Consider the following 25,112-nt stretch of genomic DNA (forward strand, 5'->3'; position numbering starts at 1 on the left):
GTTTGGGTGGTTTGTTGTTTTTGGTTTTGGTTTTCCCATTTGTTTTTTTACAGTAACAAGCCAGTTGGAGGAGAAACGTGAAATATTGCTCAAAAACTCTACTATGCTTGCCTGTCCTCATGCAATAGTGCTTTCAAACTCTTATTTCTATCATAACAAGTAAACAGCCCTTCAGAAACCACTGAGGGGGCAAAACGTATGAAAAGCCAAGGAGGTAAAAAAGGGTTCTAAGGCCATTTTGATATAGGGTAATATAATGCACAAGGTGGGTAGTAAAACAGCAAACTAACTTCTAAAGGCCAGGCTTAGCATGAACAATCTGCCACAGGATGAATAATGCTTACCATAGGCTTTGAAACACACTATACTTAATCAGAAAATATTCTGTAAGACTAATGTGTAACACAGTCACTAGTGATCAAGGCCCTGAATAAAGTTCTCTGGATTAATAAAACTATTATACCCTTTCAGAATTTCCAGCACATGAGCAGGACCATATTATGCATTTTAATCACAGCAGCAGCACAAACCCCAACACAAACCGTATTTCCTGTCAGAGTGAACACTGGAACCAAAAGACAGCCTTGGCTTTTGATAAAAATATGTTGCTGTGACAAAACAAGCAACCACGCTACTGACTCGCTCTTTGAGCACCTAGCCAATGTAAGGACCATACAGGCAATTCCCCCTCTGTGAGTTACCCATTGCCGCTTGGACTCTACGGGACTGAGAACCCTTCCCGCAGGGGGCGGTTCGGATCGAACACCCACCGACCCCACAGCACCCAAAACTCGTGAGACGCTTAAACTGTAATAAACGATTTTATTCTGCGCCCGACAGCCCCTTGTAGTGAGGACGGTGAAGATCCCCCCCCATCTCCGTGAGGGGACCGCGCTGCCCGCCAACGGCCGCCCGCTAACGGCCGCCCCGCGCGCAGGCGCCGTGCAGCCGCGGGGCGGGAGGGGCGGTGCGGCCGCGGCACCGCGCCTGCGCGGGGGGGGCGGGGCCGCGATTCGAAGCGGGCGGCGGGGAGCGGGCGGCCCCATGGCCAGGCAGGCGGTGCGGGAGCAGCAGGGCATCACCCTGCGGGGCAGCGCCGAGATCGTCGCCGAGTTCTTCTGTAAGGGGCTAAGGGGCGGCGGGGGGGGGTGTGGAGGGACGAGGAGGAGGAGGAGGAGGGGAGGAAGGCAGCCCGCTCGCCCCCGTGCTGCGACGCGAAATGGCGGCCGGTGGGTGAGGAGGGGGGGCGGGGGCGCGGGGTCTGCCGCCTCATGTCGCCTCATGTCGCCCCCCAGCCTATGGGATCAACAGCATCCTGTACCAGCGGGGCATCTACCCGCCCGAGACCTTCACCCGCGTCCAGAAGTACGGGCTCACCCTGCTGGTCACCACCGACCCCGAGCTGAAGAACTACCTCAACAACGTGGTGGAGCAGATGAAAGGTGCCCCGGGGGGGGGGGGGGGGGTGGATGGAGGCGCAGGGTCGCTGCTTGGGGTCGGCGCCGCCGCTAACTGTGCCCGGGCTGCTTCTTTCAGAGTGGCTCTGCAAGTGCCTGGTGCAGCGCCTGGTGGTGGTCATCTCCAGCATCGAAAGCAACGAGGTTCTGGAGCGGTGGCAGTTCGACATAGAGTGCGACAAAACTGCCAAGGACGAGACGTGAGTAAGGGTGTGCCTCTGGGCCTGGCTGTGGTGCAGGCACCAGGCGATGGCCCTGTGCATCAGCACCGTCCTGCCTCCTCTGAGCAGCTGTCACAGCTTTGTCTCAATAAGAGCAGGGAAGGTGCCCTGTCAAACCTAAAATCCTGTATAACTGATGTGGCTTGAAGAATTGCTTCTCTCCCGTTGTTCTGCCAAAACTTTCTCATCCATTCCAGAGTGAAAATAAATCATAGTGTTCCTTAAAAATACTGTGAAGTTTCACAAACAAAAATAAAATAAAGCTGACGGTGTTCCAAGCCTGTTTACCTAAGGCTTAAAAGAATGCCCCTCCTATGCATGATCACAGCAAACAAACCACCAGCAGCTTAGCAGAACTGCATTTAAAGAAAGCTGTTCTTACAGTAGGTTGAAATTTGCTCTCTCAATGATTTTCCTCTTTTTCCAGTGTACCCCGAGAAAAATCTCAGAAAGCTATTCAGGATGAAATTCGGTCTGTTATCAGACAGATAACTGCCACAGTAACTTTTCTGCCTCTGTTGGAAACTGCCTGTGAGTATTCACAACTTCTTTGAAACAATCAAACATTTTCAAAAAGCCCGAACAACTTTTTCCATTGTAGAAAATATTTTCGGCTATTTTTGGTTTGGGGTTTTCTTATTATTACTTGAAATGTCATATACCATTGCATTTGAGAGCATTAGGTTTTGTCAGACTGATATCATCTACAAGTGTGTACAGTGTGGAAGCAGTCTGTCAGGTGAAATACTCTAAGGATTGTTACATACTGTGCTCTAGCTCTCATTGAAGAACTTGGAACAACTTCATTAGAAGATGCTAGTGGTACTTTCTCCAAAAACTACCTGAAGCTCTTTTTGTCAAAATGTTACAGTTCAAGGTGACCTAACTAGCTGGATGAAACTAAATATACTCTGAGGAACATAATTTTCATAAATAAAATGTTTTGTGATTACAGCTGTGGACAGACTCATAAATGCTAAGCATTGAGATCACCTGAACTAAGTGCCATGTACAGCCCAGCTCACAGTGTTTCAACACACTTCAAAACAAAAAATTGCATCATACTCATTTCAGGAGAAAAGTAAGATGGCTGTGCATATGAATGTTAACCAGGACTATTTTTCATGCTTTAACTGTTCTTTCTTTCTCCGTGAATAGCGTCAGTGTAACTTCTGATATCGTTGGCATGTCTCAAATTCTAGAAGAGTCACTAAGTTCAAACATGGCATCTTCCTGTGTGTGTATAACTGTTAATCTGTTTCCTCTTGCTTTCAGGTGCCTTTGACTTGTTGATTTACACTGATAAAGATATGGCTGTGCCAGAAAAGTGGGAAGAGTCAGGACCACAATTCATTGCCAATTCAGAAGAGGTTCGCCTTCGTTCCTTCACTACCACGATCCACAAAGTAAATAGTATGGTAGCTTACAAAAAGGATTCCTTTCCCTGAGACAGGGGTTCTTGTACATACCTTGTCATCTTGTATAGCTTCTGTTCGTAGTTCAGCTATTATGAACGCACCATTGCTCTTGCTGAAGTGTGGTACAGAAAAAAGGCAAAGCGTCTCTGATAATGTGGTGTAACACTAGACTATGCTGGCATTGTATAAAGAGGTCTAAATAAGGTGTTCATAATGGTAGGCAAATCCTTACTTAACTGAACACACCAAAGTAATGGTGTGCTAAGCTGTCCAGAATTCACTGAAAATAATGCTCGAGTCTAGGATTAGTTGGTAGAATTTGGATCCTGTATAAACTGCATTCTATTAGCAGACTGACATTAAAATTCTTGTTCCTGACATGCCATTCTTTCACATAAAGATGTTCCTATTACCAGGAATAATCCAAAAGTAATCAAGACCAATTCTGAAGTGATGTGTACCTCTTTACAATGAAAGCAGCTGTTTATCAGAAAAAGCTCAAATATGTGAAGTCTTGTATGTTAGAAATGGGGCCTCTGTTCTTCTGGGGAGTGCTGTTCTGCTTCAGTGTATGTCTTTTTTTTTTTAAATGTCTGTCAAACATTTTCTATGTTTGTATTCTTGTTTTATGGAATAAAACTTGATTTTTTAAGTCAGCCACTGTAGTAATTTAGATGTTTCTATGAACTCTAGCTATCACCTGTCAAACAGTAACCTAAAGGCATGTCTACTTATGAAAAAAACACAAACCTCAAGTTACCTTACCCCTTTCCTGAGTCACAAAACAAGTGCTATCTAGTCAATATGAAATTCATTACTTATAGTTTCCCTCTACTTGAGTCTTCAAGTAGCAGTATGCCACAACACCTAATAGTTAAGTAGTGTTGCGCTTCAACTGGGTTCATGTATCCTTCATGTTTCAATATCCCTAGTATATTCTAACGTTGATTAAAACCTTTGTATGCTTACTTTGTCTTCACCAAATTTCCCATACCTGTAAGTGTTCAAGAGCTGTCTGGACAGGGCCCTCAGTTTATGTGCTTTAACTTTCAGTTAGCCCTGAGCAGGGGACTAATGGACTACATGACCTGGGAAGGTCTCCTCCAGCTGAACTATTGTGTTCATTTCAGCCAGAGTATTAACATCCATCTAGAAGATTCAAAGTACTTACACTGTTATTCTGAAAGTAAGGTAAGCCTCTTGCAAGCTGAGAAGCATGTTTAACAGAGATGGTTACTGGGTAGTCACAGAGCTCTCTCTTTGTACATTGCATAGTTTCAGAACTCCCTCTAGCCACAGTTGAGTTACTTACCCATTTACGCAGTTATAAATCAATCAGACCACAAGTGGTATAACAATATCATTTTAAGAGTTTATTTAAAAAAACTGAATAGTTTTGTAATACAGCTGTGAAGTATGCATACGGGCTTTCCTACCAGAGAATATTTATCTCTAGCAGTTCCTATCTAGCACAGCTGCAAAGACTTTTAATTAAATCAGTATGGCAAAATCATGGATTTTAAAATAAATACAATCTAGCTGCTGCAAGAAGTGTTACACTGTTCCCTGTGGTAACAGAGGAATAAATCCTAGTGTTTTCCTCTGCCTGTCAGCAACAACCTGCTGACTGCACTACCCATCTACAAGGAGGTGCACTTCAACAGCAAGAACAATTTCAAGCACTTCTTCCCTTGGGGAGGACTGGATGAAAGCACTGGGTGCAAGTCACTTGTAACAAGTTTATATAAGGAAGTGACAACCCATGCTTAATAGTAAAGGTGTTATTCAGGATGTAATTGGTACAGAGTCAGCACAAAGGAATATATAAAAAAAATAAAACCCCTTCTTTTACAGATAGCAAAGCCAGATTGCTCCAGGAAGTTCAAGTCACTTTTTTCTTGCACCAAATACAGTTTCTCTTCTTCCTCAAGAAGGACCAGCCCAAAATGTATCTCCATCATCATCTATATTTATTTTTTAAGAGGCAGCAAGAATCAAGAGATGTAGCAGATCACTGGAGAGAGTCAAGGTCTGTGAAAATTACATGTGAAGAGGAACAGGTTCTTAATCCTGATGTTTTCACAAAGACCCTGCAGAACAAGAAAGAAAAATAAAATTAAGTCCCTTTAGTCGCTAATGAAATCTCCCAATAGTCAAGAATTTATGGAGGAATCCATCAGGATTTTCCAGTACCTAATGTGACCCGCAGTCTTCACTATTTGACCCTGACAGTCACTTCTGTAGAGTGACCTGGTGACAGTACAGTTATTCTTAGGAAGACAGATAAAAGGTAACGTAGGATTTAGAAGTTAGACTACAGACATTCCTCACCTGTCTAGTTCAGCTGACGTATAAGCTGGTTGATTCCTTCACCTCTGCAGCCAGGCTTACCGATTTCCTTCAGGAAACCCACTTTATTTCGTGCAGCATGGCGGGCCACTGACAGATGGAAAGGCCACAGAAACTGTGTGACATTTCTGAAATACCTCCCAGCTGAATAGATTTCATGAATAAGGTCTTCCAGGCAAATAATACCAAAGTTCCCTGCAAGGAAAGATAAATAAAATAAAATGAAATGAACAAACACACATACCACACACACAGGGGCACATCTCATGTGTGTGGTATTATCTTTATTCACATTATCCAAGGACTGCAGTCTTCCACATGCAAGTCTTGCAGAATTTGTCTCCCTCCCTTCCCTCAGGTCAGAATGCAAACTCTCAGCACCCCCTTCTCCCCTTGATTCACTTCATTTTCTTGTCTTCTTCCTCACCTAAATGTTCCTCTATCAGCATATTGTCTGTCAGAGGTACCTTCTTCTTGTTAACAATTGCTTGGCCCCGTTTCAGGATAAGCTCTCGTACAGATTTCAGGTTAGGGTATCTGTATAAAAACAGAAATCAGATTCCATACTGGAGAGATACGATGCAGCAGAAAGTCCCATTCTAATTCTTTGTACTTAAGTAGGAAAGTAACCAATACACATTTGCAAAGATGAAAAGGAACAAGATTTAAATGTAAAGTTGCCAAAGACCACTACTGGCCAAGCTAGCTATAGATTTGTGACAGCACATGAAACATGAGAAAGATGTGATGTTTACACACAATCTGCTATGAAATCCCGTGAATAGTACCTACCCCCATGCCACGTAAGGTTCCACAATCCGCAGCATCTTCAGCGTTAATGGAGACAGTTTAACAAATGTTCCACTGAAAATTTTTCTCAGCCGCAGCAACTCGATCACTCTCCTTACCTTCACACTCACTCCCCTAATCCTGAATCAGAAAAAAATACTAACAGTTACCATATTTCTTTAGTACAGCACCAAACGGCCCCAGGTTACTTGCACAGAGACCCGTCTGGCTTGATCACACTTCCTTTGCTTAGAAAGGATGTGACAGTTACAAACAGTAGCAATAATAAAGATAAGGAGTAACAAAGACTTCTTACTCTGCAATCCGCACAACAAAGGCTAGTTTGTGCTCCTTAGGCAGAGCCACCTGTCCAGGTTTCTGCTCCATGCGCCTCAGCCGGACCTCGTCTCGGTGTTTGCGCCATGAATCTCGAAGAAAAATCTCAAGGCGCTTAAACTGGATTTGTTTCCCCTTCTGGTACTAAAGACAAAAGAATAAGAAACGATTACCCTTCCCAACAATCTTAGAAGCTACCATCTCAAAGGCCAGATGAAATTCAGAACTTCACAAGCTGTGCTCTTACATTTTTGGAGGCAGTAAGAAGAAAATAGATTTGAAAATCCAAGCCCAAATGATACAGAATTGAAGGACAACATACAAAGTTTTAAACTTCAAGCAGCTAGCTGTAGCTTCCAGTGAACATGGGAGTTCTTTCAACAGAATAAGTTAGCAATAAGACAGGGCAAGACCAAGAACGCTTCCAGTTACAGGAGAAATTAAATGGACACAGCCACATACACAGCTCAGTTAGTCACCTGGAAAGCCAGAAACAACATGTCTGGATAAAACAGATGATAAAGTAATAGTCCACTATGAGTCAAAGTAACCATCCAAAATAAATTAACTTTTAATTCCTTTTCTATAAAGGTACACATGCAAGAAAGGAGAAAGAAGCATTCAATTGAGTATTACTAATTTAAACACAGAAAGCCCAGCTCACTTGAAAAAAAACTTTTCAGAATTATGAGAAGAGAGAAAGCATATTTCCTTTTAATTTAAAATATATTTAAATGTCTATGCTTAGTTCAGTATCACATACATCCACCTAAATTACAGTGCTTCCTCATATAGGTGCAAGTACTTAGCATTTACCTAATGAATTTAGCCAATAACATAGCTAAAATATATTACACACTTTCGAATTAAAGAGTATAGTGGTGCATGTCTTTAGTTCTACTTCGTACTGTAAGTCACCTGTGAAATTAATTCAGATTTTCAGAGCAGGCAGAGACTTGATTAGACACATCATTAGGATCTTTTTTCAAACGAGAATCTTGAAAGGGGGCTATTGAGCGTTATTAGTTTGGCTTCCACTTCCACTCTGGGAATACAGCAGGCCTTTAATGTATGTAACTGGATATACACAGTAGATAGCACAGCACAGAAGTTTTACACGTAACCCCACAAACACCACAGAAGCAGATTCCCGGAGAAAGCCCCCCGCGGCCCCCACCTTCCGCTTGTCGAGGAGCGCCTGCTTGGCCTGGGTAGCCTTGATGGCCTGGTACGCCTTCCTCTTCTTCAGCAGGTTCTCCGGCACCAGCGGGATCCGCCGCTTCGTCCTGCGGGGCACAAGCAGCCGCTCACACACCCCGCCGGCCACACGCCGCCGCCCCCCGGCCGCCCCCCGGCCCCACGCCGCCCGCGCCCCGCCGATGGCGGCCGATGCGCGCCCCCCCTCCCCTCACGGCACTCACTCCGTGTCCGCCATCTTGCCGCTGCCGCTGCCGTGCGCATGCAGCGGGCGGGGCGTGTGATGGCCGCCGGGGGGCGGGATGGGCGTCAGCACGGAGCACGGAGGGAAGGGGCAGCGGCTTGGGGCTGTCCGCGCCCTTTGGGGATAACAAACAGATGGCGGTTCTTTAAAAAAATAAGAGATAAGCGGTGGAAGAGCAGCCCCGAGCACTGCCTGAAATGGGATGCGGGCGCACTTTGAGGGGCACGAGGACTGGGAGGGGAAGAAGTCATCCCCCAGCACCTACCGGGCATCAAATGGCTGCCTCAGTGCCTGGGCATGGACCTCAGGCTTTGTCGTGTCTGTCCCGGTGCAAGAGCAGCATCACCATGTCAGGAGCCTGTGGCAGGCAAAATGCCTTTCAGAAAGATCTTGCCTTGCTGCCTCTCACCTCAACACCACACGTGGCCTCAGCAGGAGGAATTAGACCATTTCCCTCCCTTCCCGGTGGCTTCCAAGTGAAGCCATGCCCACCCCAGAATCACAGAATCACAGAATTTCTAGGTTGGAAGAGACCTCAAGATCATCGAGTCCAACCTCTGACCTAACACTAACAGTCCCCACTAAACCATATCCCTAAGCTCTACATCTAAACGTCTTTTAAAGACCTCCAGGGATGGTGACTCCACCACTTCCCTGGGCAGCCTGTTCCAATGCCTCACAACCCTTTCGGTAAAGAAGTTCTTCCTAATATCCAACCTAAAACTCCCCTGGCACAACTTCAGCCCATTCCCCCTCGTCCTGTCACCAGGCACGTGGGAGAACAGGCCAACCCCCACCTCGCTACAGCCTCCTTTAAGGTACCTGTGGAGAGCGATAAGGTCGCCCCTGAGCCTCCTTTTCTCCAGGCTGAACAATCCCAGCTCCCTCAGCCACTCCTCATAGGACTTTTTCTCCCAAACAACAGGTCCTGGCTGAAGGGCCATATAGGCCCAAGTGAAGACACGGGGGCCACACAGCATACATGATGTGCAGGGTGGCAGCTGGGCACAGCCACATTTGAGGGAGGGGTCTCGAACATGGCCACGCTCCTGTGCAGTAGGAAGAGACAATCACACCTCTGGGGCAGTAGGGGCGGTGTGAGGAGCACGTGTAGGGACAGGGAATGGGGAGTTGCATTGCCAGCTGTAGTCTGGAAAGGTTGCAGAGGCAGGTCAAAGCACAGAATCATGGAGTCATAGAATATCCCGAGTTGGAAGGGACCCACAAGGATCATTGAGTCCAACTCCTGGCACCACACAGGTCTACCCAAAAGCTCAGACCATATGGCCGAGAGCACAGTCCAAACACTTCTTAAACTCTGACAGGCCTGGTGCTGTGACTAAGTCACTGGGGAGCCTGTTACAGCGCGTGACAACCCTCTTAATGAAGAACCTCTTCCTGATACCCATCCTGAACCTCCCCCGTCACAGCTTGAATCCATTCCCTCGTGTCCTATCACTGTTAACTAAAGAGAATAGATCGGCACCTGCCCCTCCACTCCCCTGTGAGGAAGCTGTAGGCCACAATGAGGTCTCCCCTCTGCTTCCTCTTCTCCAGGCTGAACAGGCCAAGTGACCTCAGCCATTCCTCGTATGTCTTCCCCTCTAGGCCCTTCACCATCTTTGTAGCCCTTCTCTGGACACTCTCCAATAGTTTCACGTCCTTATCGTACTGTGGTGCCCAGAACTGCACACAGTACTTGAGTTGAGGCCACTTCAGCACAGAGTAGAGGGGGACAATCACTTTCCTTGACTGAAATACAAGATTTTTCTCCTCAGGGCTGGGAAATCATCAGGTTTTCATGTGTTCCCACGAAAGAAGCAGGTTAGGCAAGATAGGTGTCCCAGGGTATAGGCAGAAAGATCACCAACTTTCACTGCCGGGCCCAGATAAACCGGGTTCCCAAATGCATGTCTGAATGCAACTGTGTCTCTAACAATAAAGTAAAAATATTATATATTTTTTAAATGGCTGCTGATGGAACCTTTACAAATTTCACTAGAATGTAACTACTCTCTGAGTTAAAATTTACACTTCACTGTCCTTTTGCATTCATGTGTCAGTCAACTCCCAGCACCAGCCAGAGTGCCTGTCCCAGTCGGAAAGGGCTGCCTGACCAAGCTGGGGCAGTGCAGGTACAACCACCCTCTGTGCTCTCCAAGTGTCGCATGAGAGCAATTGTGTCCTGCCAGTCCCAGGTAAAGTGACGTTTACATCGAACATGCCAAAAGCTTTGAAGAGGAAATTGCCCAAGCACAGGCAAAACTCATCCAGACAAAACAGAGATTGCTGATGCAAGATATCCAAATGTTGAAGTATTCGTAGCACAAATGTCTTCCTGGATAACATTCCCAACATATGGAATAAAAAGAAGAAGAGAAAGGAGGCAGGAACCGGAGTTGTTACTCCCAAACCTCAGAGGTTTCATCACTGTACTTCCTGCAAATTGGCTTGTGATAATCCTGTGGAAAGAAAAGTATGAAAAAAATAGAAGTAGCAAAACAGCAAATATTAAAGGACTGTTGGCACTGAACCTGTAGGAACTTTCAAGATTATAGAAACACAGTCAGGATTTATGTATAGTATTGCTGGATTTGGGGCTGGACCCAAGGATGCACTCTGGAAGGGGGAACTATGATGAACCAGAGCACTGGGCTAAGGAGATGGGGGAAGCAAGCCTGGGACAGCATCTGGAGTATGCATATCATGTGTGAAGGTGGAGAGCAGGACTGAGGAGAGCAGCCTAATCCAGCTCTTTACATCGCACTGAACGTCGTCAGTTGAATGACAGGAAAGCACAGATGAATGCAGGGCTTGAGCAGACAGACCGGCATAGCTGGCAAACAGCTGGAACCAAAAATATACCAATGCTTTTATGCGTGCGTGTTTTTGTTGTTGTTGGTGGTGGTTTTTTTGTTTGTTCGTTTGTTTTTCCAAATTCTTATTCGAGAGAAGGGCGAATTGTGGCAAACGGTTTGGACAGCAATCTCACCCGCAGATGGTGCCATAGCCTCACGGAGGGGAGATGTTGCGTCTGATGAGGTGTTACTTGTGCTCTGCAGCCTCCTCTTGGCCAGGGAGGGTAGAAGTGTGCTGCATGCCTGCACGCTGGACTTGTTGCTTTAATTACATCTGTAATCATTTGATTTATACCAGCGACTGTTAACTCTTCAGTTAAATAGTTGAAAATCAGAGACTTTCACTAAAAAGCTCAGTAATGCCAAAGTTTAACTGCTTCACCTCAATAAAGCTGCAAACCTTTACAACTCTGTAAATTAGGCCACTTCTCTTTTGACACCTAATACCCGAATATCTGTATTTAGAAATGGGAGCCCACATTCCGGCACCTGCTCAGGTACACACTCTGCAAAGAGCATGCGACTTGGAGAGTAAAACCAGCTTCTCACCAGCTAGTCTTCGATGCAATCTTTTGGATTATGGAGCAGAAAGCACATGAAACAGATCATATGAAAGTTTTATTTAAAAAAAAATAGAGAAAAATTAATAAATTTCACTCTGCCATGAGGGTAAGTTGCTCTTTATAGAAATAGCTGAAGTCTCTGGCAGCTCACAAAGGGAAATGTGGCCCATTTAAATCTACGCACAAGTGTGTTTTGTTTAACAAGGGAAATACAAGTAGGATCTTGGGTATTTCATTATTTATGGAAAGGAAACAATAAGTAAATAAATATTTCAAGTGCTGTTGCTATGAAGTGTCACACAGCATAGCAGCATACCCGGGCTGACTTGTTAAACATTAACTAACAGTTACCGTATATTAATGAATGACTATTCAAACGTCCTCATTTGCAGGCTTAGTCAGAAAAAATATTATCTTTCCTATACAGCAAGCTGTTGTAAATTGACTTTCAGCACTCTAAATCCCTATTGTCTTCATTTTTCTTCATAAGACCTTACATTTTTTGAGATTTCCATTAACTGTTACAGATAAAACCAATGACAGCATGTTTATGATTGTCACCATCAGTCAGTGATGGATTAAATGATTCCTCCTCATTTACAGGTCATTCAGAATGAAAGATAAAACCATTTTCAAAAGGCTGGAGCAAAACAATGGATATTTAGTCGTGCCACTTGCAGCCATTGCTATTCAGTGACTTCACAAATCAGCTATTGGCTTCCCCTCAATATTGTTGGTGAAGGACCTGTGTGAGTGTGTTTTCTCCATACTTCGCCAACACACCTCAGATAAGGCTCAGAACTCACCCAGGGAAATTATTTTTGAAAACCAGGTTTTTATGTAATTTGAAAAAGGCCTGCTTGGTTGAGGAGGGTGGGTGGGGACAGAAGAGATTGCTTTTAAGGACCAAAATTGAATGTGTCATATCAAAATAAATCATCCATAAAGCAAGTCAGGAAAACATGACTTCCTTTTCATCAGCAGAATAGAAAATAACCCCTTTTCTGTACCACAGAGACTTCTCCCACTTTAATTTCAAAATATAAAAATCCTCACAATGTGTTTTTTAACAAAGCGTGTTACCTTTTGATACATTACCGGCTGTGGCAGGTCTGCTATGCTGTTTTGAGGAGGCTGTGTTTGAAAGGTTGACTGGGAAGATCAAAATCAAAAGGCTGCCGATATCTTTCCAGAAGGAGCTCCCTGGAAGGGAAGAATTTTTAAAAAGAGCATCTCTCAGATGGCCTTGCTTTGTCTGAGCTGCTTTCCTTTATAGGTATGTCCTGGTTTCAGTTAGCACAGAATTAATTTTCTTCCTAGTAGCTGGTGGAATGCTGTGTTTTGGCTTAGAATGAGAAGAGTGCTGATAACACCCCGATGCTTTAATTGTTGCAGAGCAGTGCTTATACTAAGCCAAGGACATCTCAGCCTTTGCTCTGTCCTGCCAACAGGCAGGCTGGGGGTGCAGTAAGAGCTGGGAGGGGACAGACCCAGGACAGGTGACCCAAACTAGCCAAAGGGGTATTCCATACCATCTGACGTCATGCTAAACAATATATAGGGGTGGCTAGCCGGGGGGGGGGGCCGGACTGGACTGCTCGGGGTTAGGCTGGGCATCGGTCAGCGGGTGGTGAGCAATTGCATTGTGCATCACTTGTTTGTACATACTATTATTACTTTCGTATTATCACCATTGTATCATCATTATTATTATTGTTATTATTATTTTTGTTATTTTTTTTCCTGTCTTATTAAACTGTCTTTATCTCAACTCACGGGCTTCACTTTCCATTTCTCTCCCCCGTCCCAGAGAGGGAGGGGGGAGGGTGAGCGAACGGCTGCGTGGTGTTTAGCTGCCGGTCGGGTTAAACCACGACAAGGTAAAACTTGGAATATTTTACACATGACTAAGAGTCATGTGTAAAATAACTAACCACACTGGTCCATTTTGGAGTGCTGCTGTAGCACACTCACAAACATCTTTCATGGTTTCTGCCTAACTTGGCTTGAATCTATTCACAGTGCTTCTACAATTCACATAGGTGCTGCAGAGCTGCCCAAGAGCCCTTCATTATACTTGGGACTCCATTAAAGCAAATGAAAGCAAACAAAGGCAGATCTCTCCTTTGCCCCTTGCAGTCCTTACGTGATCTGGTTCCCTCTCTTGAGTAAAGTGTCTTGCCAGCTTTCATTTTATTGTGATACTTCAGGCTGATATTTTGTGTTGCATATTTTAATGTTCATTTTTATTACCTCATTCATGGACACAAAGCTGCAGCAAGTCTTTTATGCAGTTTTGAGGAGGCTGCGTTTGAAAGCATGACTTTGGGACCAAAATCAAAAGGCTGCAGATATCTTTCCATAGGGAGCACCCTGGAAAGGAAGAATTTTTTAAAAAGAGCATCTCTCAGAAAATGAGGTCTTGCTTAGACCTAGACATTAGAAAATACGAAAATAGCAAATTAAAGTTAATAGGTATGTCTCAGAAAAGTAGATGCTGTTGTTTTGTTTTGTTGTGGTGTCAATGTTGTCCTCTTCTCCTAAAGGACCATAACTCTTGTTTGGATTAAACATTTAAGACTATTTCCTCACTGCAATAGGAATTAATTGTGTGGACTTTAGCCGCAGCTTAAATCTTCATTTTCATCATGCCAAAAGCCTAGCTTTCTGGAGGCATCTGAGTGTTCCTCTTTCCATTAATGGAGATGTTTGCTATTTGGGGTACAAACCATTGTTTTTGGATGCACTGGTGGTGAACTGTACACAGCCATAGAAGGAATAACTTGCACCAAAAGTGCTAGTCATCTGTTTTACTGGATTTTTTTTTTCAACTATGAATGATGGCATTTGTAGACTCTAAATTTCTAAATTTTTAATCCTAGACAACAGTTTATGTCCCCAAAAGGATTTGTTATGACATGGTTACTGCAATAGAAGTTTCCAGTCCTTTCTTTATACTTACTATGCTTCTGTTTAGATAGTGCTATGCTTCTTGTGTTTTTCTTGTTTTTCTTAATATTTCTATGAGTGGATAGTTAATAGGAATAGTAACTGCCACAGAATAAAGAATATTACTATTCTTTAGTTAATAGCAATATGTTGCGCTGCCACGTTTCTATAACTCTATCTAAGCCATTTAACTCTATAAATATAAAGCAAGACAATGTCTGTGAAGCAAGTATTGAACTGTTTGAAAATGCAACATATACAGCTTGAAGAAAAAAAAAAGTGTTACAGAAATGTTGCTAGTTGAGCACAAAAATATGTACAAAAATGTGTGAAATTGTGTAAACAAAAGTAAACATGGTAAAATATAAGTATGGAAATGTAGTTAAGAGATGAGTATGTCACAAACGTACTCACTTTAGCATGCACATGGTTAGGGCTCCTGGGACAAGATCTGTCATGTAGGATAAAAGGAGGGATGATGCTGACCTGGCCGCAGAATCAGTGCCTGCATTTAAGAGAGGTTGCTCGGGAAAGGAAACACGGTGCGGGTAACAACACAGGGCATGGATTCCAGGAGCAGAGGCAGGACGTGAAGCATCTTGTCCATAAAACTTCTTGCCTTATTTTATCCTCTGACATTAACAGGAGAGCATAAAGCTCCATTAAATTCATTTTGAATACCACAAAATCTCTACAGACAACATGTGCTGTCTCAGAACAAAAAAAAAGAACCATGTTTGAAGTCTATCACTCTTGCCAGTGAACCATGTCCCAATCAGAAACCTGCCTGTAATGAATTCTCTGTAAAAAGAGACAACAAATTTAATTCTGTTTATTTTGCCAGATCATGATCTAATCTGGGAAACATTTTAATGGGGAAAATACCTTGTGATCTTAAATTATGTCCATTTTCAGATCTTTTAAGGAAAAAAGTTTATATGATTTGGAAAGAGGCCCAGGAACTGTTCTATATGCACAACTAAAACCAATGTTTAACAGAGAAAAAAGCCGTGTGGTCTAGGACTTTCTTTCATGAAAATCACAATCACATGGAGATAGACTAATATTTAATAAAAATATTGTTGTGAAAATTGTGCATACATGCTTTTTTATTTTAATAACAGGGTTCCTTAACAATAGCATTTCTGACAGAAATCCTGCAAATACTCCTCAAGGAGAGTAGTCTGGGTATAATGAAGAAATATTAATGGGACTACTATTGGTGACTATTTGGCAGCTAGTGGCTGCCTAATATGTCAAATTAAAAGGTCTAAAAACATATGTTTTGTGGTTTGCGTCTCCATGGAAAAAAAAAAAAAAAAAAAAGAGAGAGAGAGAGAGAAAAAAAAATGGTGAAAAAACAATTCCATACAGTGGACCTAAGTCATAAAGTCAAAAATTAAAAACTATTTACTTATTCCAAATATTTTGTCTTGTTTTCTTCAAGAAATCTAACTCAGATGCTTATTCCTTTTATTTCCAACATTTTGTAAATAGAATATGACTTTCTAATGAAAAAATAACAGCATTTTTCAGGAAAAGAGAATCTGGCATTTCTGCATTTTGCACATGTTTAAAGGAAATGCTTCACGCTTCGGATTTCTGCCCTTGTCTTTTTACTGAAGGCATTTGCTTTCATTGGCTTTCTGAAGACTTTATGATTAACCCCTCAGAAGTCTATTTTGTGACCTTACCATTTGTTGAAAAACTGCACCTGCAGCACCGTATCAAATTGCAGATAGCTTTATGGAAAAATACTGGTGCTTGAATCCATCCTGGCCATAAGATACACACTGCCTGATAAACCCCACATGTAACAGAGTTCACTGCATCTGTATCCACGGGAAGTCCAAGAAACAGCCACAGGATTTTTGAGAATTTTTCTCCAGGTATGGCCTCCTGATACATGAGCACACATTTGACGCAAAAGGAGTCTATATGTTTATAATCAGTTTTTTAAAAGCTTTCAAAATATTTTAGCATTGTTTTGAAGTTTTCACCAATTTCAAAGGAAATAGCATCAGCCAGAACTCAGTATTATTTAAAACACTGCTTTCTAAATATTGTGCGGTATGCATCTTATAAATAGATTCAAGTAAGAACATAAATAAAATGTCTCCATTGACTATGACAGAGCGATACCACAGTCATCACAGCAAAATCAAGTTGCTTGCCCCCCTCATTGTGATATAACTAGCAACCCCATCTTGCAAGCACTTATTTCTATAAGAAATCCCCCTGCTTCCCCTGGCCCCGCAGCTGGCTTTGGACCTGTCCCACTCCGAGATATTTGCTGGGCTGGGCCACAACGGACTGGCTGCAGGAGACAGGAACGCTGCATCTAGAGGCAACGCTGTGCTTGGTAGGTCTGAACACAAGATCGTGGCTCAGTCTGCTCCTTCAGCTGTGGCTTCATTGTCTTCCTCACGCTGCCTCCTGTGTGAGAAGCAACAACTTGGCAGTTTTCAAATACTTTTTAATGTGGGATTCTCCCACGTTTGCAAGACCAAGTCCTCTAGCACTCCCCCAGTTGAGTAATAACTACTGCTGTGATTTCTTTTCTATCTTTAGTGCGATTTGTTGTCAAGTGTTGGAAAATATTCCAACTTAGAAAGCTTGATTTTATAGAAACTACTGCGAATACTTCACTAGAAGAAAAGCAGACTACTAATAAACCACTCACACTGTTCTCAGTTATTGTCCATGGAAATTACGCCTGGCGTTTTTTAGAGCTTCTGTGTTATTAGAGATTTACATCTATCAAAAAGTTCTGACATTTTCTGAGAGTGGTGGTACCTATTTACAAGTTTCTGAAGTGAAACACTTGTAAGAAATGAAATGTAATTTAATTTTGCTCTAAGGTATTTGTAAAGGCTTGATTAATGAACCTGAAATAGAAAAATTAATGTTTTCCAATTACAATAAACAGTTTTCTGTCTTGACTAACCACACCAGAGAGTAGTGTGTACTATGAATTTAATTGTACCTTTAAAGAAAAAGGGGGGCAAAACCGGACAGCATTCTAGATGGTCTCCACAGGTCTCTATGACCTCTCCTATCTCCACAGGGATGAAAAGCTACATTTTATTTGTGAAAAAGGAGACAGATTGCATTATGTTTGAGATGAAAGACAGTGAGAGTAGAATAGCTGTCTTTTCCACACTCAGTAATTGGGAATCCTGCCTCCTACTAGATTACTTTTTAATTGAACCTTAAAGATAAAAATGCAACTAATTATGCCATTTAGGTAGTGGAAGCATGTTCGTAAGTACACCACAGCATGAGCTATTCATAAAAACACTGCAGGCTGGGGAACCACAGAAAGGGATGGAAAGGAGTAAGCTAATTAGGAGGTTTGTCACTTCAATGCAGACAACTTCATAGGAAATGCTTAGTGTACCCAGATGTAATTTCTGTCCTAAATGTCAATGATTCTGATACAAGTGTTGTAGTGCTAGAGAATTATTTCTATAATTCTCTAACAAAACAAAAATAAAACACACATTTAATTATTCTTTCTTCATGGCCCAACTTATTACTCAGCAAACTGCAAGAAATCCTTTAACAAGTCCAGTTGTGGAGACTAGGGGAGGGAGCTGTGGTTTCAAACAGAAGAATCAATCTGAAGAAAATTAAATTGATATAAATGGGAGATGATTTTCATTAATGTATGTAAAATCACAGCAGAACAGTTTCACTAGTTTGTAGACTGTACTACTGAGCTCTAAATGAAGCTGTGATTCTGAGTGCTGTAACAGTGCATGGCAATAGGGCTATAAAGATCCTCTCACTTTTTTCCCTGTTAATTTATGCAGGGAAAGATCTGGTTGGAACATTTTATTTCGCCTACAATTATTTGAGATAACTGCCTAGTCAAGATAAAGAGACAGAGCATTCGTACTTGACCAGGGTATGCCAGATAGGAAACACAGAGCCCGAAGGAAACAACCTTCCTACGTTTTACCCCTAGGAAGGAGCTGTGTCCCAGCCTCTCCGAGCTGCTGATGTGTGGCATGAGTGAGGGGAGGGAGGAGATGGTTGCAGGCTTCTCCTCATGAAAACCACAACCTTTTATGGGTGGGATTTTAGCTCATTACTGAAGCTGAATTCTTCAGTACCTGGAAAACAGTAACTGAGCTGAAAGGTTTCACTACAAGAGTTCAAATAAATTTAAAAAATAAAAATGGTGAATAAAAATGCAGCAGCATTTCAAATATTCATACATGTAATGTTGGGTCCAAGGGTAATTACTAAGCATGGGAGTGAGATTTTGGAATTAGTATAGATTTTTAAAAAATCAGCACTATGCTTGGGATGATAAAAATAATTCAGAATTATTCGAAAAGGGACTCAGAACAAAGTTTTAGAAAAAGTTTTAGTTTAGAGACCATCATCACATTTCTATAACCCTCAGCACGTTTTGAGTGCTACAGCTTTGATCAGTTTTCATTCCCCCCTCTGTCCATCCTATACCCCTCCTTCCTTCCCCCTGAGACACAAAAGTAGATTTGGAAAAGCTTCAGAGAAAGAAGATAAAAGATGGAATGGTTTCCATCTGCAGAGCAGTTAAACAGAATGGACACACAAGCTGAAGGAAAGGTATATGGCAGAAAATAGTCAGTAAAATCACAATTGGTGTGGTGGTTGTTTACTTCTTTTTCCAGTACAAGAAGAAGGGAACCTCAGATGAAAATAATAGGAGGCAGATTCACAACAGGTAACCTGTTCTTCCAACACATGAACTTGTAGTTAAGACATATTCTGAGAAAGCTAAAACTACATGCATCAAAGACTGAACAATTTCATGGAAAAACAGAGATATTGATTACAAATGACACCCCTTCTGGCTCTAGAAGTATCTAAGCAGCAACAGTTGGAGGTCATGGAAGTATTCTTGTGGTTTGTCACTTCATGTTTTCTTCACTCTTCCTAAAACTTTACTTCTTGTCGCTGTCAGAAACAGACTATAGATAGATAAACCTTTAATTTGTCTGAGCCTAGCTGTTCTTATAAGTCATGCCAAGCCCCATATCACCATATTTTTTCATTTTATAATATAATGTCCTCTCCTTGAATGCTAGGGAAGGGAAGATTGGAGTGCAAGTGCACCTCCACGAAATAGTTTGGATAACCAAGACATGAAGAAAAGGTAGACACATTGGTGGCAGCTCTGGACAACCATTCCCTTTTTTTCTGCAGCTGGTGCCCAGCCTTCTCTGTTTGCTGACTATTTCCCATTCATTACAGTCACCCTCACATTCAAGTATCAAAAAGACTCAGTTCTCTTAAAAAGAGTTATGAAAAAAATGCTGGTGAGTCAGGAGTCCAACAAATCAAAAAGACATGTCTGGAGCAAAACACAAGGAGGTGTTAGGCGAGTCAAAGATCAGGAGAGGAATTTTTGACCCTATAACAGACTCCTGAGAGTTAGAACTGACATGACACATCTGCCAGCCACTTGCATATTAGGAAGATGGAAATCTACATGCCATTTTCTGGGACAATATTTCCCCTGCAAGACTGGAAATCTATTTTCAGTATCAATTCGGGCCTGCAGCACAAATTGGATTCTCAAATACTCACAGTTCTGTGGTTGTCTTGGCAAAATATCTTTCAAGTATTCAAGCTATCAGATGGATGCAAAACGTCGTTTGAAAATGCCACCTAACACACAACATTTAAGTGTCTTATACTTAAATTTAAAAGGTTTTGATTCTGTGCACAGACTATATTTTCCGTCAATGGTCAACTCTATACAAAAAAAAAAAAAAAAAAAAAAAAAAAGAACAAAGTCAGTATTGTCACAGAACAGCCAAATAATCCTGCATTCTGCAGGAAGGGCTGATAGAAGAGGGGCTGATCTAATCTGACTGCACGTCCTTCTTCCATGTCCACCTGCCCCTGTCCTGTTTTCCTGCATTTTGAGCAAATCCTTTTCAAATCTTTAAACAGCCCTAGTTAAATGAATCATTCTTGCAACGAACAGTTATCACGTATCTGAAAGCTAAAAGGATGAGGAAATTTGTCAAAGACCTGAGAACAGGTGGAAATTAGGGAGAAGGGGATCAAGGAGCTAGTTAGCTCCAGGTACCCTTGTCTGGACAACAGCTGTGAAGAGCACTTGCAGCAAGTGGTGCTTGGTCCCTGGTTCTCAGAAGTGTCTTCCTCCCTGTTGTAACTTTCATCCATTGACTGGTGGAGCGAGATTTCAGGGGTACTCATTCATCTTGAAATAAAACAGCTTTTACAGTGCTCAGCCTTGCATTGGAGGGGGGTGATAAGAAGAGGGGCAAGCCTCGACAATAATAAACCAGAAAAATTCAGTGACTGCACTGATGTTCTGCACCATGCTCTGTAGGACTTGCTTCTTCCCTGACAGTTTTCTACAACCCCCAGCAGGATCAAGGCCTTTCAATATCAGATGCTGTGGTGTGACATCTAAGATTCAAGGGACTCAATGGGCTATACTGAGAAAAGGCTAGTAAAGAAAATGTGGGCTCCCTTTCTAAACCAATTAACAGAAAAATAAGTGTCTTGCTAGTTTCATTTTTTCTCTGCATACATACTGATTATAGTGTACATTTTTAATACATCATATAGACAAAAATATTTCATATTTTTAATAACAAAAAGTATTCCCTTCCTTTCAGTAAACAACCTTAGTAGTGAAAGAAATCATTTGGGTACGCGGGTGTGCTTCAAAAGAACATTTGTTCTTAGAACAGCGTTTTTTCCTCTGCATCCAATGCACTGCAGTTATATCAGAAAAACACACACATTCTTTTTAAACTTGTTATGTCAAGTCACTGCCTAATGCAGGAGCTAGCTCTACGTGATGAGGTAAAGATAATCAGCAGGGCAGGTTTTATCAATAAAGGCTCTTAAACTTGAAGGAGAGGGAAGAATCTGATCTACTTTACATATACACCTGTGATTTCATTTGATGTCTTCTCAGTTTTCTTGAAGGAGGCACCTGAGTTTATTATATAGCTGATGTAGAAAGGCTTTGTATATTTTCATACTGCTTAACTTAAGTGCCTTAACTTAGCTTTCTGTATCTCCTTGAGAAAGAAAATTCTTTTCTTACAGACTCTTCAATAGACAACAGAAAATGGAAATAAATACCTTCAAACTCAACCCTTTCCCAGATTTGACAGTCTCTGTTCAGAAACACTTTAAAATAAGTAAAATAAGAAGAAAGAATGGGGAAAATGGCTTCTCCATTTCTCATTCTTTTCAAATCTGGACTGGCTACCTTTATGGAAAATAAACTTGAACGAAAAACTTACTATCTGCAGGGTTCAGCATACAGGTAACAAGGCAAAACATAACGGGATATCGAAACCCACTGCTCTGAAGTGCCCTTTCTCCTCCTTTTGGAAGCAGCGTGGGTCAGCAAGGAGGTGCCCGTGCTGGGGCTGCAGGGACCTGCTGCAGCTGTTCCCCTTTGCCAGGACAAGCCCCGGTCCCCTCCCTAGCTCCCTTCCCTGGTTCCTATCAACAAAAGTGCACCTGCAGGTCACAGAGGAGCTGCAAAACATTCTTGCCACAACCTAGAGAGGGCTGAGGGCTGCAGACTGTGTTACAGCATGTACCTGTATAGCCCAGTGCTTACTTCTAATTCAGATAGGGATTTAGTCTCAACAGCTCACTTCTTTATAGCTGTTTCAAACCCGGAAGGTACTGTTGAAATGTGACCCTGTTGCCTGTTTGTAATGATCTGTGAACAGACACCTGGGTTTAGTGGTGTTTTGTTATTACTATGTATTACCCACCAGATGGTTTGGATAAAAATACTTCAAATGATGAATAGCTCGTGAATTCTTCACATCACTTCAAAGGCTTGCTTTTCAGAATTTGCACTGTACAAGTGGTCCCTTGTGCATATTTTTTGTTGCTGATTCTCTTCCCCAGTTTGCAGAGCACCAAATCCACAAGCTGCCTCCAGAATAATCACATCTACCTGTGAGTGTGAGTACCTCTGCAGATACACATGGGCATTTCCACTGCTTGCTGTTGCTGTGCACAGAAAGTCTCTGGAAAGTGAGCGTAAGGCCTTCCATATGGAGCCAAAAGGGAAACTTGGGGGTGTTAGTGGACCAAATGTGAATTAGTTATTTTTCAGTCTTCATTCAGCTCCAATTAAAATTAATATCACTTTGGCTCATACTAACACCACTAACAGTGAGGAAATTTGTAGTTAAAACTTCCAGCTTGCTAGGCTTAGATGCTGCTGCACATATGGTTTTTGTGATCACTGACTGTTCCTGATAAAAGCCCATATGGGCTACAACAAGTATCCAATCAAGGCATTGATGCTGTAGCTTCACTTGTTGTTGTCATTAACTTATTTCTCAATTTCACTCCACTTCTAACCACAAGGTATTTACTGTCTGTCATCTCTTTTCCTCTTCTGCATAGGTCTCACAATCATTACGGCACCTCTAAACACCAGGACTCAGGACATTCAGCAGAGGCTTCCAGATGCATCGTTGCCAGTCTGCTCCCAATATCTCATATTCATTCATATGCATCAGCAGCACAACCGCTGACAAACCTTGCAGTTCTTCAGGAATCTGAACTACCTGCCAGCAAGTAACCTGAAGAAAAGTTTCTTACCCACTGGTAATTAAGAGTGTCTTCCAATTAAAAGACAAAAATATGTACAACAGGAACATTTTTTCTGATCTTTTTTTAACTTGATTTATAATAGAAGTATTTTTGTGTTGTTTGTTTATTTGATGGGTTCTACAGTTGTTGCTACTATTGTGTGAAATATTCCCCACCATCACTTCCAAATTATTTTGAAATCTAGTGATTTGAATTACACAGTTTAATATGTTTTAATAAGTTTTAGATGTTTATTTAGTTTCGATAATTCATCTCACTCTTCTCATAAATCTCTCCTTCCTTGCTTTAGCGTACTCTTTGGAAGACATGTACCCAGAATACATTCAGAACAATTACCACTGGTGCAAACATAATGGTTTAAAGGGATTGAATTAGAATCAGTGGGTTTCTGAAACATAAAGCACATGCAAATGCCAATTCACTTGCTAGAGAACATAGGGTATAGGTAAGAGACTGAAGGAATGTTGCTTCAGTGGCCATCCATCTTATGTCTGCATGTCTTCTGCAGGTGGCTACCAGAAATTAAACACACCATCCCCAGTGGGCAGTGTGTACATGACAAACGTGGGACAAATTTGCGAATATCAGCAGTCTGTCGTAAGCCAGCACATTTCTGTAGCTGCAAATTATCGGTGAATGCCTATTAGCAGAACAAACTTATCCATGAATTAAATCATAAGGATACTTAGACAACTGAGTGACTTAATAGGATGCTATTAATAAAGCAAGAGTGAAAAGGAGGAAGATTATTTTCAAATATTTTGCAGTTTATGCAGGACTTATGACAAACAATTAGCTGTATATGGTCTGATTTAAACTCCTTTGGATGCATCTCCAGGTATATAACAAAGCAGTTGTTACATCCTTCTCAGTCTGACAGCTAAGCTAGAAGATGAACACAGCCCCTGACTTCCAGGGCCTCTCTTCTCCAGGGCTCTGCACCTCTCTGACACATTACCCTCAAGCTCTTAGGTTCAAGCTTTCCCTTCTGTCCGTTGCAAGTCTGCCCTTTTTGAATTATAAAACATTTTCCACTCAGAGGGGTCTGTTGGTTGTTGTGCTTTCATTATTTATGTATTTTACACTAGTGGTATCTGAAAACCACACAGAGATTTCATATTTCATTCTCCTGATGGGGCCATTGAGTAAGAAACTTGCATCAGTCTCCTAGAGTTGCCCTTCCTTTCACCAGTGCACTTTGAGCTGAAAAGGAAGATTTGGCCACATATTCTGACAGCTAGCATTTTGTTACTTCCTATCCTCTAGTCCTGTATCTTTATTATACTGACTGTAAAAAGGGATAAAAAATAGAATTATGTTAAAGCTTAGTTTATATAACACTAATCTAATAGGAAGCTATTAAACTACAGTGAAAATAGAAACATACTCTTCATCCCAAAACTTAATTTCAGCTGAACTTGTGCTCTTTACAACATAAGAGGAGGCACACATTAATTTTGTAAAAATGAGCTTTTTGTTTAAGTTACACTTACTTATTGGTAGCATTTTCATTATGTCTGACAAAAAAGAAAAGTCTTAAGTTTAGATTTTTAAGCAAAAAAAAATATATATATATTCCTATTCATATATTACTGCAAATAATCTTGCCTGAAAAATAATTCACTCTTAAAAAGCAATTAGTAGCAGGATTAGTTATCATTCTTTATTATTTTTGCTTTGTTTGCTTTAAGACGTGCTTCTTTTTCAGAAACACTCTTTTGACCTCCTTGTCCCATTTGAGTTAAGCACTTCCTTAGGAGAGAATTGACAACCCAAAAGGTGCTCTAGTTTGTGTTAGCACAAGTGATCTCATGATCAACATGACTTTTAGGTACAAAAACCCCATCACCTACAGTGTTTGTTGGTGGCATCTTTCACATAGAAGAAATACACTTGGAAATACAGCAAAAAAGGCCACTTCTGTCACATTGCAGCATAAAAGATTAACTGAAATTACATTATTTTTCTACAAAGGAATTTGTAAATAAGAGCATAAACAGAGGCAACAAAGTTAAATAGACTAAACTACAACACAAAGACCCTTATAAAGGAAGCAGATATGAAAGTGTGTACATAGAGATATACATGTATATCTATATA

At 41.7% G+C, this 25,112-nt stretch overlaps 2 protein-coding genes across 2 annotated transcripts; one reads left to right on the forward strand and one right to left on the reverse strand.

Annotated features, from left to right (window-relative positions):
* The first annotated feature begins 1,035 nt into the window (after positions 1–1,035).
* Positions 1,036–3,746, forward strand: MAD2L1 (mitotic arrest deficient 2 like 1). The gene is made up of 5 exons (XM_082758608.1): positions 1,036–1,120; positions 1,296–1,442; positions 1,537–1,657; positions 2,106–2,209; positions 2,954–3,746. Exons 1-5 carry the CDS (start codon positions 1,045–1,047, stop codon positions 3,124–3,126), a joined length of 621 nt encoding a protein of 206 aa, XP_082614734.1. The 5' UTR covers positions 1,036–1,044; the 3' UTR covers positions 3,127–3,746.
* A 708-nt stretch (positions 3,747–4,454) lies between these two features.
* RPL7L1 (ribosomal protein L7 like 1) lies at positions 4,455–8,083 on the reverse strand. The gene is made up of 7 exons (XM_082759545.1): positions 7,992–8,083; positions 7,748–7,856; positions 6,551–6,714; positions 6,238–6,375; positions 5,873–5,982; positions 5,428–5,640; positions 4,455–5,186 (listed from the first exon to the last, which is right to left on the reverse strand). The coding sequence occupies exons 1-6, from the start codon at positions 8,003–8,005 to the stop codon at positions 5,432–5,434; spliced, it is 744 nt and encodes a 247-aa protein (XP_082615671.1). The 5' UTR covers positions 8,006–8,083; the 3' UTR covers positions 4,455–5,186; positions 5,428–5,431.
* Between the last annotated feature and the right edge of the window lie 17,029 nt (positions 8,084–25,112).

This window comes from Aythya marila (genome assembly GCF_965140915.1).
Source record: "Aythya marila genome assembly, chromosome: 4".
NCBI lineage: Eukaryota > Metazoa > Chordata > Aves > Anseriformes > Anatidae > Aythya > Aythya marila.